This window comes from Corvus kubaryi, unplaced genomic scaffold (assembly GCF_017639235.1).
Source record: "Corvus kubaryi isolate FWS band 111438036 unplaced genomic scaffold, C.kubaryi_AGA036_p1.0 37323, whole genome shotgun sequence".
NCBI lineage: Eukaryota > Metazoa > Chordata > Aves > Passeriformes > Corvidae > Corvus > Corvus kubaryi.
The window spans coordinates 90679-103747 of record NW_024581102.1 but is presented as its reverse complement, the minus strand read 5'-3'; the positions used below and the strand labels follow the sequence as shown (position 1 = coordinate 103747).

General features: G+C 48.9%; 1 protein-coding gene across 3 annotated transcripts in view; it reads right to left on the bottom strand.

The window, feature by feature from the left end:
• IFT172 (intraflagellar transport 172) overlaps positions 1–13069 on the bottom strand; it is a 38268-nt gene that overhangs the window by 10461 nt on the left and 14738 nt on the right. Inside the window, exons 16-36 of one of the 3 annotated variants that reach the window (XM_042029380.1) lie at positions 12429–12596; positions 11966–12102; positions 11041–11148; positions 10440–10524; positions 10041–10133; positions 9664–9741; positions 9038–9286; positions 7440–7518; positions 6923–7043; positions 6408–6552; positions 6244–6333; positions 5752–5849; positions 5384–5519; positions 3572–3688; positions 2855–2997; positions 2133–2226; positions 1821–1885; positions 1505–1685; positions 878–987; positions 731–754; positions 299–428 (exon numbers count right to left, since the gene is read on the bottom strand). In XM_042029380.1, the coding sequence (XP_041885314.1) occupies positions 299–428; positions 731–754; positions 878–987; positions 1505–1685; positions 1821–1885; positions 2133–2226; positions 2855–2997; positions 3572–3688; positions 5384–5519; positions 5752–5849; positions 6244–6333; positions 6408–6552; positions 6923–7043; positions 7440–7518; positions 9038–9286; positions 9664–9741; positions 10041–10133; positions 10440–10524; positions 11041–11148; positions 11966–12102; positions 12429–12596 (2451 nt within the window). The remainder of the gene's footprint in view (positions 1–298; positions 429–730; positions 755–877; positions 988–1504; positions 1686–1820; positions 1886–2132; positions 2227–2854; positions 2998–3571; positions 3689–5383; positions 5520–5751; positions 5850–6243; positions 6334–6407; positions 6553–6922; positions 7044–7439; positions 7519–9037; positions 9287–9663; positions 9742–10040; positions 10134–10439; positions 10525–11040; positions 11149–11965; positions 12103–12428; positions 12597–13069) is intronic. The other 2 variants (XM_042029381.1, XM_042029382.1) reach the window with 2 other exon arrangements.

The window sequence follows — 13069 nt, the reverse complement described above, 5'->3', positions numbered from 1 at the left end:
GCTCCCCTAGCAAGGGCCGAGTCATAAAGTGCAGCTCTTCAGTGCAGGGAGCTGTGGGCACACAGGAACGGGCCTGCCACAGGCAATAGTGCCAGAGTAAGGAAGGCAGCACCATGCAGGATAAGCACAGCCTGACATGCTCAAGAGAACAGCTATGAAGGCTTTCAGCCCTGCAGTCACTGCAGCCTGCAGGCTCTCCTGTGCCCTGCAGCAAGAGGGATCTCTGAGGTGCACTCAGGTTGTGGAGGAGCTTCCAGGCAGAAGAGCAGGTGAAGGGAATCGTAGCCCCCGACGGTACCTTCAGTAAGCACTTCTCCACCAGGACACTGTTGCTGGGATCCCGCACCTTCAGGTAGCAGTCCACTGCCCTGGCGTATTCCCCAGCCTGCTCCCACTCCCGCGCCTGCTCCAGCAGCCCTTCCGTTCCACTGCAGGGAGGAATGCAGGCTGTGAGCAGGACTGGGATGCTGCCAGACATCCTGAAGACAGTGTGTAGGATGTGGGCAGGGAGGTGCACAGCACAGGTAAGCAGGGACCTCAGACAGAGCAGAGCATGTGACAGAGAACATGAACAGTGCTGAGGAGAGAACTGACCAGAGACCCTGGGGAGATGCAATGGCAGTACAGGAGACCATGGAGATTTGTAAGTGCGGCAAGAAGCCACGTGGGTAGGAGACCTTGGATGGCAGAAAAAAGCCTCCCAAAGCAATAAGGAAGGATAATAGGAAACCTATGCAGCAAGAAGTCCGGAGTCCTCAAGAAGGAAACAAGTGGATGTCAGGGATCCCATCAGGCTGTCTCTGTAAGGCATCAGCAAAATGGCCATGGGGAAGAGCTACCAGGCTATTTCCTGCAGCCTGACCACAGCACTCCTTACCTGGAACCTTTCTTGCCAGCCTCTCTGCCACACTCCTCCTGTAGCTCTCCCAGTCGACTAGGCATGTATTCCTTGCAGATCCGCAGGGCCTCGCTCCACATGCCGGCCTCCTGCACAGGCACAATGGCAAGAAGTTTTCACCAGTTCACCAGGATCCCCCACACTCCTGCCACCACATAACACATCTATCCCCTCATGCCATCTTGCCAGAGAACCAACTAGAAGAAATAACCACAGCAGCACCACCCAATTCTTTCCTCCCCCAAAATGGCACCTGTGTCTACCCACCTACCCTGACTACCTCAGGGGAACACACTCATCCATTCCAGCTACCTCAGTGGAATGGGGACTTAAGTCTCCAAATGCACCCACTTGTGCTACCCTGAGGACCATCCATATTCTGGCAGGATACATCCTCCAGGAACTGTGAGAGCATGAAGCTATGATGTGAAATCCACTGGTTCAATCTTCAGGCCAGAATTAAGTTCCTCTAGAAACCCTGAGCAAATGGTTTCTCTTTGGCTACTAAGCTGACAGAGAGAGCTGGGAGGTGAATTTCACTCCTTCATCTGAACTGGTTTCTTGTCCAGTGAGGAAGGCAATGATGTTACTACAGACTGCACTCACCTTATAGTACTTTATGGCCAGCTCAGGTCTCTGTGCTCGCAGGAGGAAGGCCTCTGCCTTCTGGAACTCTCTCTGCTCAAAGGCAAACTGTGCCTGTCCGACAAGCACATCAGCCACACTGTCTGGGTCATGAGCCTCGGCCACACGCTGCGCAGCGTCCCAATTCTGGTTATGCACAAACCTCGGGGGATGAGATGTAACAGGGACATGAGATGTAACAGGGATGACAAGGAGCAGGCCAATGCTGGAGAGGCAATCAGGCTGGCATTGCATGGAGAGAGCAGATGCAGAAGGCCAGGATGTGGAGGACACTTACATCAGCACGGCTTCCTTGGGCTTCCCAGCTTTAATGAATTCTCCTTCAGCCTCTTCAAATTTGCCCTAGAAGAGAGGAAGTGATTTGTTTGCACACCTTCCTGTTCTGGTATCATCACATGACCTCCTTTACTTACCGCAAGGGAGGGAGGATTTATGAAACAAAGGTGTCTGGAGCTTGGGGCTGTCATCATGGAGCCTTTTGGATATGCAACAACTGCAGCCAGAACTGTGACTGCTGCTGCAGCCCAGGGACAAGTGCTCAGTTACCTGAGGGACAGAGAACTTGCACCTGTTCCAGGGGGAAAATTACCTCATCTTCTAAGAACATGGCATACTTTAAGTGGATGTCTGGCATCTTCTGCTTCATGGAGAGGCGGGCCAGCTCAAAAGCAAATTCGAAGACCCTGCAATGAAAGAGAGAAGGACTCTGTGCTGTCAGAGTATGCCTTCATCAAGAACAAGACATCAAGTAGGGCACAAGAGACTGGCAGAGGAGAGAGGGGAATACAAGGGGTTGCACATGAATTGGCACTGCCCGTTCCTCCTGTTCCTGACCAGGAGCTTTTAGAGTCCCCAGTAAGGAAATTTGGCTCTTTCACACCTGCTGTTAGAGCCCAAGGCAGAAGATGAGAGATGTGTGAGCCTCGGGAAGAGCAGTAATGAATAGCCATACAGGCAGACACCTGGCCAGCTGCAGAGCAGGGCCAAAGCTTTTGTGGCAGGCAGTTACTTCTAGTGACATGAGGAGTACCTCCTCTCATGCTCAGAGCCTCTCACAAACCTTCCCCTGCACAGGTTAAGGGACAAACTGCATTTGCCTGCCCAGCTCAGACTTGGCATTTGAGAGACTGACACAAAGATGGGAAATGGGATGTGTCAAGGATGTGAAAGGCCTGTGTGAAGTATGGTGGGGTGGGAAGACGTCATTTTCTGGACCTGCAGCTACCACATGCACAGAGTTATGTTGGCCCACCCATTTTTTCTCTGGTTAGGCAGAGAGGAGGGAAGTATTGGGCGGAGGCACCTGCATACCCGCTGTCTGTTGCATGGTCAATGGCCATCTCCAGAAGTCCAAATTTGCTGAGGAGTTTCACAGCTGCCTCTCCACCCAGGCTCTTTGCCCACAGATAGGCCACATGCTTATGGGAGTTTGCACCCCCGTGTGCCTTGGCCACCTGTCCAAAGAAAAGGAAGAACCCAGCCTATCTGTTTCACCTTCAGTGGACTGAGCCCCTCTCACATGCTGCCTGCCAGCATGAGGGAGCACCAAAACCATTTGTTCCCTCCCGAGGAACCCTTCTGTGACCACCACTGTTCTGGTGAGTGGGAGAGTAAGACAAAGGCATGTATGGCGGAGCAGAACAGCTGCTGCCTCAGCACAGCCCACATCACTGTTTGGACAGCAGAAGTGACCCCAGCATTCCATGGCCACACTGAGGAGAGCAGTGCTGGGGGGGGCTGTGGCAAGAGCAACACCTCTGAGGTACAACAGGATGCAGTGATCAGGGGCAGAGCAGTGCCTGGAGGAAGGCAGTACAGCAGAAAGGCCAAGGGTCAAAACCTGCTTTTGGAATTCAATGCCACAGAGTGGGTGGCCCATAGGCCTCCAGGGCTGGGGCAGTTCTGAGGCTGAGTAGTGTACACCAAATGTTCTGATCTTGCAGTGAACAGAGACAAAGCAGTTCCCACCAGGATCCCACAGCCAGAACCTGACCCCTGCACAGGTGGGGAGATGTGAAGGATTATTACCCTGTATGCCTCTTCCCACATGTCATTCACTCTGTACATGTTCACTGTGGTCTTCCAGTCTTTGGCTTCCAGGTAGTGGTACTCAGCCTCCTGCAAGCGCCCCTCTGCCTCCAGCTCCTGCAGTCAGAGGCAATGAGATAGTGACACTTGTGGTAGTGCATTCCCCCCTCCTCCTTTCTAGGCTGCAGTGTGATCTGAGAAATGCTTGTTAGGCCTTGGCCTTTAAAACAGCACCTGGGCTCAGCTCTTCCTGAGCTTATCAGAAACACTGTCTGTTCCCAGGAACTGCTGTTGTCTAATGAGCTTCTGTTTTCCTTATGACCAGCCTTGGAAAATATTCCTCTGGCCTGAATGGCACAACATTCCTGTTGTCACACTTTCAAAGGAAATACTGACCCAAACTGTGGCCAGGATGAAACATTGTTATGACTAAAGCCCACTCTCTTGTGGTCTTATAAACAGCAGTCCAAAATGAGACCCTTTTGAGCCCTCCTGGACCGCAGCAGGCTGTGACCAGCAATCTCCCTCTGAGTGGAACACCTCTCAGAGCCAGCAAACTCTCAGGTTTGCTATTCTTGGAGGATCACCGAAAAATGATGTGTCCTGGGCCAATACCCCCACTCCTCGAGGGCTGATCCTTCACCCATCAGGAGATGCAAAAGCATCTGAAGTGAGTATTTCACTGACCTCTCAGGGGAATTTTTCACAGGTACCTTGTAGGCACTGACTCGTTCTGTCTCGGTGCATAAATGTGCCCATATGCTACACTAAATCTGGGAGAAATGCTGCTTTCTTAGATGTTTAAGTACCTTGGATAGCTAAGTAAGTTAGGCCTGTAAGCAAGGTTAAGTTATAGTTATAAACTTCCTTAAACGCTGCCAAGTGCTTTTCTTTTGCTAAGTTGTTAAACATAAGTTATAAGCTAAGTGTTACTAAGTGTTACCCTTCTGCTGAGTTGCTAAGTATAACTTGGAAGTTTTAAGTGAGGCTAAATGCTGTTAAGTGTTATTCCTCTGTTAGATTGTTGTTAAGCTGTAAATGAAGTTAGGTGTAAGTGAAATGTTTTCCTATGTTAAATTGTTAGGCTTAAGGTGTGTTGCACATAGGTAAAACCAAAGGCCTTGTTGCCTTTGTAAACTCATGACTCAGGCCTGTTACTTTGGCTAAGTAGAAAAGAACTGTGGCAAAGAGACACGGCTGAATTAGGGGTAGAAAAACATGCTGCATGACTGGTGCGTGCTCACATCATGGTGTATGGTGGTTGGTTGAATTATGTTTGTTATGCCTTAAAACTATGTAAACTGATAACTGGCTAACTGCTTAAAAAGGCTGGGTTTTTGCAATAAAGGGCTCTCCTTTGCACAAGCCCAGGGAATCTGCATCTCTCCTTATTGCAACAAAGGTATAAGTTAAGTTAAAGTACTCTTAAGTTTGAATGCTGTTAAGCTTTTAGGCTGTGTTCCTTTTTATCCTTGCCCACACTGACTTTTGTCACATGTACCTAAACACACACACACACACAGACACACACACACACCTGCCCCTAAATAGTTCTCAGTTCATTTCTGTTTTGATTGCCTGGATTTTGTTTGGTTTTGTTGTTGCTTGTTTTCCCTTGTTGTGTCTTAGCTGTCCTGTAAGTAGTAGAGTGAATCCTGACAATGAACTTCTTGTGCTTTGTCACTTAATATTAAACCTGACTTTTGCTCATACCCTTGCCACCGATTATTTAAGTGATCTCAAATACTTGTTCATAGCAACAATCTTGCCCCTGCTTGGTGTAGCTGATCCCCTGCCATGAGATGTACTCACCTTGCCCAGGTACAGGTGAGTATCTCCGAGTAAGTCCTTGTGGTACTTGGCTACTAGGCAAACCATCTCATCATACATCTTACACTTCTTGTACATGGTGATGGCCAAATCAGGTTCATTCACAGTGATATACAGCCTGGGAACACAAGCATATCCAAATGGCTCAGCCGAGGACATGACCAGTCCCTGAAATCTTTCCAAATCCTGAAATAGCAGCTTTAGTTCTCCGTGTGTGGAGAAAGTTCCTCTGACCATTCCAAACCCCAGTCCCAAATTCTACTCCTAACCCAGGAAAGGGCTCCTCCTCACTACAGCAAATTTTTCAGGACTCAGTCTCTGGACTGCTACCAGTACTGGAAGAAACTCACCTCTCTGCTTCTTTATACTTGCCCTGCCTCTCCATCTCCTGGGCCTGGGTTATGTACAGCACAGTCACGTCCTCCTGGCTCATACACTTGAGTGCCAGCTGCCAAAAGGAACACACGGGAGAAAATGAACAGCAATTTCCTGACACATCACACTGAAGGAGAAGGGGAAAACCAATTTCCTTCTGATCTGACAAACAGGTATCCATGCTACATGCTCTGCAAAGAATGGGCAGTCACTTGTCACTGTCACAAAGCATACAGGAGAGGGCCATTTGTGCCAGAGGTGCACCCACATAGGGCTGTGAGAGAGAGAAGGCCAAAGTCAGGATGTGAATATTTGGAACAGATTTCTTGCTTGCTACTGGATGGCCCTGCATGCATATTTGGGAAGAGTACTGGTTGATCAGGTATTGGTGCACAAGGAACTACCACCTCCTGATGGAAGACCCATCTCACCAAGTGGGGTGAGGTTCCCAGAAGCTTTGGCTCTACCTTGTGAGCCTGTTCCCAGAGCCCGGCCTGCGTGTACATGTCAATGGCATCCTTGGTCTGGCCTCCTTTGATGTATAGTTCCTCTGCAACCTGCCAGGAAAAGACCACACTCAACATACCCAAGGGACACACAGAGAAGTGGTGATTGTGGTCTGTGGCCTCACCTGATACTCCTGTAAAGCTGCATAGTGCTGGGCAATCTTGAGGTAGTATTTGGCTGCTGTCTGTTTGTCCTGCAAGTCCAAAATGTAGATGGCCTTCTTCCACTGCCGGGCTCCCAAAGCTGCCTCAATGGCCTTAATTGAGCACCTAGCACCAAACCCATCGGTCTTTAGAGCCAGGCAGCAGGCATCTCCTCTAGCTACACTATGCCAGGGAGACTAGAGCACTCTGCTGGCTTGATTCAGCTTCCTGAGTTAAAGCAGCATAAAGGAGCTGAGTAACTGGCAGCACTGAGGGGGATGAAAGAACTGGGACAGCAGGGAGGAACAATCAGCACTGTAAGACCTTGGGAGAGATGTGGGAAGGCATCAATGGCTGGCACACACAAGCAACCGGGGCACTGCTAAGCGGGGTAGTGGGGGTTCACTCAGGCAAACCCCTTGCTTATAGAGACAAAGGTATCAACTTCATACCCTGCCAGTATCCTACTGCTTATACAGCCTTTCCCTGCTCCCACCTGGCTTCGATGTAATGGTTAATAGCAGCATCCAGCTGTTTCTGCTGCACCAGATGGTCTCCCCAGGCCTCCTCCAGCTTTACAACTTCTGCAGGAAATGCTAGGCGAGCCAGCTCCACGGCTGTAAGGGGACACAAGAGCTGTCATGCTGAGGCCAGCAGGGAAGCAGAACTGTGGGGCAAACATGGGCCTTGGATCTGGCACAGAAGGAGGGGAATGGCGACTGTCTCAGCCACTCCAGCTCCAATGGGTTACCCAGTAACCCGGACCCTGTGGAGAGCTGGGTCAAATCCATGCTGGTGCAGTCAGCAAGGTCAAGGGCTTGGGAACAAGACACTCTCCTGGGACTGCATGTTCAAGTACAACTAAGTGAAAATATACTGAATGATATGATAGGTGGAAACTGCAGAGCATCCAGGCATCTCCAGGCTCCAGGGCAATATTTCGTGTTGCCACCAGGCCAGAGTACCCAGGTTCCTGCTGGAGATGAAGGGGAGGAACATACTGAGCACGGTACCTTTCAGGAAGGCACTGCCCTTGCCATAGCACTCCAGAGCCTTCCGTGGATTCCCAACCTTCTTGAACAGGTCTCCAGCCTAATGACAAATACAAGCTGCCAGTTTCCAGAGCCACCACCCCCCACATCATCATACCCTACCAGTTCCAGACACACTCCTGCACCAGCTCTGCCTTCCCCACTAACCAAGGGCATGGGGATTAAGGAACTTCTAAGAAAGTCAGCACGTGCCAAGACCATTGTCTTCTCTGCTGACTGACCCCAGCACAGCACAGCCACCCTGGCAGACCAAGAGCTCATTCCCTTCGGTATTTGAATGGTGGCAAGACCACGTATCTAGAGAAGGACTGTAATAACAGAGCAAGTATATGCCAGCCTTTCCTCTATCTGTCCATCTCTGACAACCTGCACAGTAGAAGCTGCCTGAGTTTGTGTCATGATGCCCTCACATCATCGTATTTAATGGCTTTTGACAGACTCTACCTCCATTACTTGTCTAATCACTTTTGGACTATTTATACTTTTGGTAACACCATCCAGTAGCTGGGAGCTCCAGTTATTCTTTCAACTGAAAGCTGAAGAAAAAATGACAGATTTGGAAAAGCACAAAGTTCTCTTGGGTCAAAATGAAATAGCCAGAAAATGCTGAAGATAAACTGAGACTAGAGAAATGTAATTTATAAAGGAGACATAAAACAAGCTAACAAAAAGCAGTGTCTTTTTTCACACAACATCTAACTGAGCTGGCTAACTCATAGCCAAAATTGTAACTTAAAATTTACATGTGCTTCAAGCAATAATTTGACAAGCTCATGGAAGTAAAATCTGTCAAGAGCTCTTAAACACAGAAGTAGAACTGTTCAGGTACATTACAGGCTGCAAACTGCTGGACCCCACAAAAACACACTAGGCGAAGTGCCACCCTATATTTGCTTGCCCTGTTCTTTATTTTCCTTTCTTAAGCATCTGCCAGAGGCCAGTTGGCCAGGATATTGAGCACTGGGCAGACTCAGCACTTCTTTCTTACATTAACATGATTATGTGCTGTGGGAAAAACACCTTTTGGTTTTAAAACTGTCACCTAATAATAAGTTTTCAATTTTTTTGTGTTATTAGACACAGAGAATGATCATATCCCTTCTTTATGATACTCATGGCTCTACAGACAGTCTTCAATTCCTTTGTTTTGCTTCCTTAACTTTTCCATTTAGACTATCCTTACGCTGTAGTTTATTCTGATATGAAGAAGCACTGACATTTCCATAGTGATACCAAGTTTTCGGTTTGATTCACAATTCTGTTCCTATTGATTCCCACCTTCCTAAGGGCCTCCTTAACTATTACTTACACTCTGTATTCTGGAGACATGTTGCCAATCAGATGTGACCTTTTCCCTGATTAATAACAGTAATTCTCGATGTCATGCATGTACAATAGATACAGTGAGGATTTCCTCATAAATGTTAACTGCAAACTTATCGACACAGAATTACCTCTGCTACCTTCCAGCTCAGTCCCCCTGTGTCTCACAGGTACAGAGGATGGCATAAGGGCCCTGATGCCCCTAAGCAGAAAGCCCAGTGGGAAGGGCCATTCACCTGTTCATACAGTTCCCCTCTGATCAGTGCTGTGGAGATCCTATCGATGACATCCCCATTGGTGAGCAGCTCATCCCTGTTCATGGCTAGCCGTGCTGCTTTGGCTGGCAGCCCCGCCCGCAGATACAAGCTGATGGCTGCCAGGTAGTCGCCCTGTCCCTCTTGGACCTCCCCAGCCTTCTCTTCCTGCTGGGTATCCAGCAGCCACTGGTAGTAACCCCGACGCAACTTCTCCAGCATTGGGTGTCCCTATGGAGAAACACAGAACTGGTGTACCTGGGTAGGATGAGATATTGTCCCACTCATCCTGCAGGCTCTGAACACCTGGTCATAGCACCAGGCCTCTTGTTGTCCAGTTATCAGAAACTACAATGCCACCCCTGTGTACCATGGCACTATCCATTCTTTTTTGAAGCCACAGATACTCCTAAACCAATCTCAGTAGCTTTTATCCCTATTCATCCAGGTCTGTACTTACACCGGTGCAACCTTCCCTTCTACGTGGAGCCCTTCTAAGCAGAAGCAAGGTAGGGCAGGTGAAAAGAACACAGACCCTGAATGGACTCCCAACCAGAAGATTTACCAAGCAAGACCAGCCCACAGCCCAGTGCAGTAATATTCTGTACCTTGGCCTTGGCCACCACAATGCATTCATCCCACATGTGCAGCTCCTGGTACATGTCCATGGCCTCCTCTGTGGCGTTCTGTGTCAGAAAGCAAAGCATAAACCTGAATGCTCCAGGTTAGGAGCAGACACATTGCCATGGAGCTCTCACAGTAGGCAGGGTTAGATGTGCAGAAAACACTTGAAAAAGTGCATTGTCTCCATTACTTGGATATACATCCTCCCTCACACTCGTGCATCTCTGGGTAATCCTACACCTCAGAACAAGGAATATGTTCTCCCTCTACTTCATGGAGAAAAGTCTTCTCCTAGGAACAAGCAACATCTTCCTATCCTCTTACAGCATAGGGCACACACACTCCTTGTTCCTTTACTCACTTGCTCCAGGAAGATCATCTCTGCCAGCTTGTAGTTCTTGTCTAGCATGGCCAAGCGGGCCTGCACCAGGTAATGGTCTGTGCCATCCCCACCCTGCAGACAACAGCAGCAAGTTCAGTTTGCTGAGGGAAAGGACAGGTTCTAGAATGGAACATGGAGGGAACTGCAGGGGGAGGCTGGGTCATTACAGAAACAAAAGACAGTTGAGAATCATAGCAGTGACAAACCAGGACAGTATAAAATGGCCAGCCTTGAGAGGGACCTGGCAGCTGTGAATGGAAGACAATGTCAGCAGTTTCTACGAGGTACTGGTCTGTAGCATGACACTGGTGGGCAAGGACACAGAAGATAACGTACAGGAAGACTGCTGCCCTGCAGAGCAGGAGAAGTTTGACTTACGTGCTCCTGAGCTGCCTGGTCAGCAATGGCATTGGTTTCATGAAGAAATCGAGCCTTTGCCATGTTTCCCAGAGCTGCAAAGCACCTGGAAAATGCAAAGCATTTAGTCAATAATTGGGTTTTGTTGCCCACTTTTGGTCCAAAAGAAAATCAGAACCCAGGCAGCAGACCCAGCTCAACAATGGGAGAGGTAGGGTAGCCCTACTTCAAGAGAAGGATTTTGCCAAGACCTATGTTCAGATGTACCCTCTAGCCCTCCTCCACGGAAGAATCCAGGAGCATGACCAAGGCTCATGTTTCACCTCCCCAGGCTTCAGCGATGCCTCGAGCTTGTTCATGTCTGTCAACTCTCTGAGTCCTTGCTATACACAGCTTTGGGCTACCATCAACAAAAATTTATGCCACAGAGAGATGTTTTCCCACCCCTGGTTCTGGCATTACCGGCTGGGATGAAAAAGCAAAGTCATGGCCTGGCATAGAGAACATGTAAGTCTCCAATGCAGTGAATCTTCCAGACCATACACAGAGCCACATCTTTAGCCAGACCCTGGTTTCTGGGATTCAGCGAAGAGCATGTTGAAGCCATAAAAATGTGATGTACCTCTCTGCAATGTGCAGCTGCCTCGCTTCCAAAGCCAGTCTGCTGAGAGTCTTCCACATGGCTTCAGTCTCTGTGGACATTTCCAGCGTCTCCAAAAATGCAGTAGCCCTTGAGATAGAGAAATTTGCAGACTTTCAGCGACAGAAGAGCTCTCTGAGGAAAACCCCAGAATGTGAGACAGGATCTTCGTAACCAGAGCGGCACTGAAAACAAAGCCAGCTGGTTGTGCCCAGCTCTGAAGAGGACAGTGTAACACAGAGCCTAACAGAGCAAGGGAAAATTCAGAGATCTAGGTTATTCCTACCTGGGCTAAGGCACTTAGAGGCAGATGACCAGCAGAAGGCTGTAGCAGTGTGGGACAAGTCTAAAGTGTTGTGTCTGATACAAGTCCCTGCTGAAAATGTCTCTGAAGATGCAACGGTGCTATCAATGAACACTCCCCTGGTTGCTTTTAAAAGCCCTGTAACAGTGTCAGCAGTACCCAGGTGGCTGCCATGACCACTTCAGGCAGTCAATTTTTACTCTCCACAGCTCCTGGATGTTTCCATAATACTGCCACCATCCCTGGAAGGGCAGCAGTAAAAGCACCCAAGCACCACTTCACATGCGGCTGCTCTGGAGACACTCTTATTCACTGCAATTAATTGACAACTACCTTCAGCAAAGCCCTACTGCGTCTGTGGGACCAGACTGGCCAGTCTCTCCCTGAGTTTGAAACCACAAAGCTGCAAGGAGGCAAAAGCTGAATAACCTCTCCTGGAGGGCTGATGTCCATTATAGCCAGACCTGGCATCAACATCATGCTGAGAGTCTGAAGTTGAACTCTGGAAAGCTGTGCTGCTGCCATTCACGGATCATTGATTCTCAGGTGTCTGGCATGTGATATGAGCTACCTGCCATCCCCATTGGTGTATCCAGCACTTACCTGTGATAATCCCCATCATCAATGGCAGTTCCAAACTCTATGAGGCCTTCATCCAGGGTGTAGGACACAGTGGTGACCCCTTCAGATACTATGACTTCAGTCTTTCCATCACTCCTTTCCAAGCCTACGATATCCCCCTAGAAAGAGTACCAGCAGTCAATACTCCCCTGTTCACCTGAAGTATGTGGGGTTGCAGGGATGTGAGGGCAGCACCACAACAGCTCTGCCAGTCATGGTTCTTCTGAATGAGCTTGCACTGAGCAGACTGAGCCATGAAGCAGCTCCTTGCTCCATCTTCTGCCAGAAATGTCTGCCACAAAGTTGACAAATGAGCTCACATTTTGTCCGTAAGAAACTAACAGTTCCCTTCTGTCTCCCTTCTGCCATACCATCCTTGCTACTCCCACACACATGAGGAAGTAAAAGAAACTGCAGGAGGCAAACAAAGTCTCCGGATTTTTACCTTCAGAGGAAACATGGTGACTCGCTCTGGAGCATCGATGTTGTACCAAATGCAGAGACTGCTTCTGTTCTGAGCAACCACAACATCACTGCCTGGGACCCACTGCACATAGGAGCAATAGTTCAGAATGGTCGTCTTGGTGTTGCTTTCAATGTCATAGAGCTGCAGCTGGAGGTGGGAGAGGAGAACAGGCTCAGCTGGACTTGTGGCTGGGCTGCTAGCTCACACAAACATCGCAGGAACATCTGAGCAGGCATCTTGTAAAGAGACATTACCCATCAGGAAATAGACTTTTTCCAAGACACACATCCTAAAATCTCATTTACACATTGCTATAAGACCTTTATAAACCCTTGCAGCATTTTAAGCAGCACGTTCCTGCCTCCCTTACTGCTTGGTGCAGATGCCTTGTGCTACTTCAGTTCCTTCTCAGCTGCAGAGCTGGAACAGGAAAATGGGCTCTAAAGTCCTTAACGGAAACAAACTAAGGGACCAAGAAGGGCCTTCCTCTGCAATTTTGGGCTGAACTGTCCATCCCAGGCACAGTCCCATTGCAAGGACTGCTGCCAATAAGGTGAGAGGTTGGTTGTTTGTAGAACACACTACCCAAAAACAAACGTAACAGTTTGGAAGGTGTAACC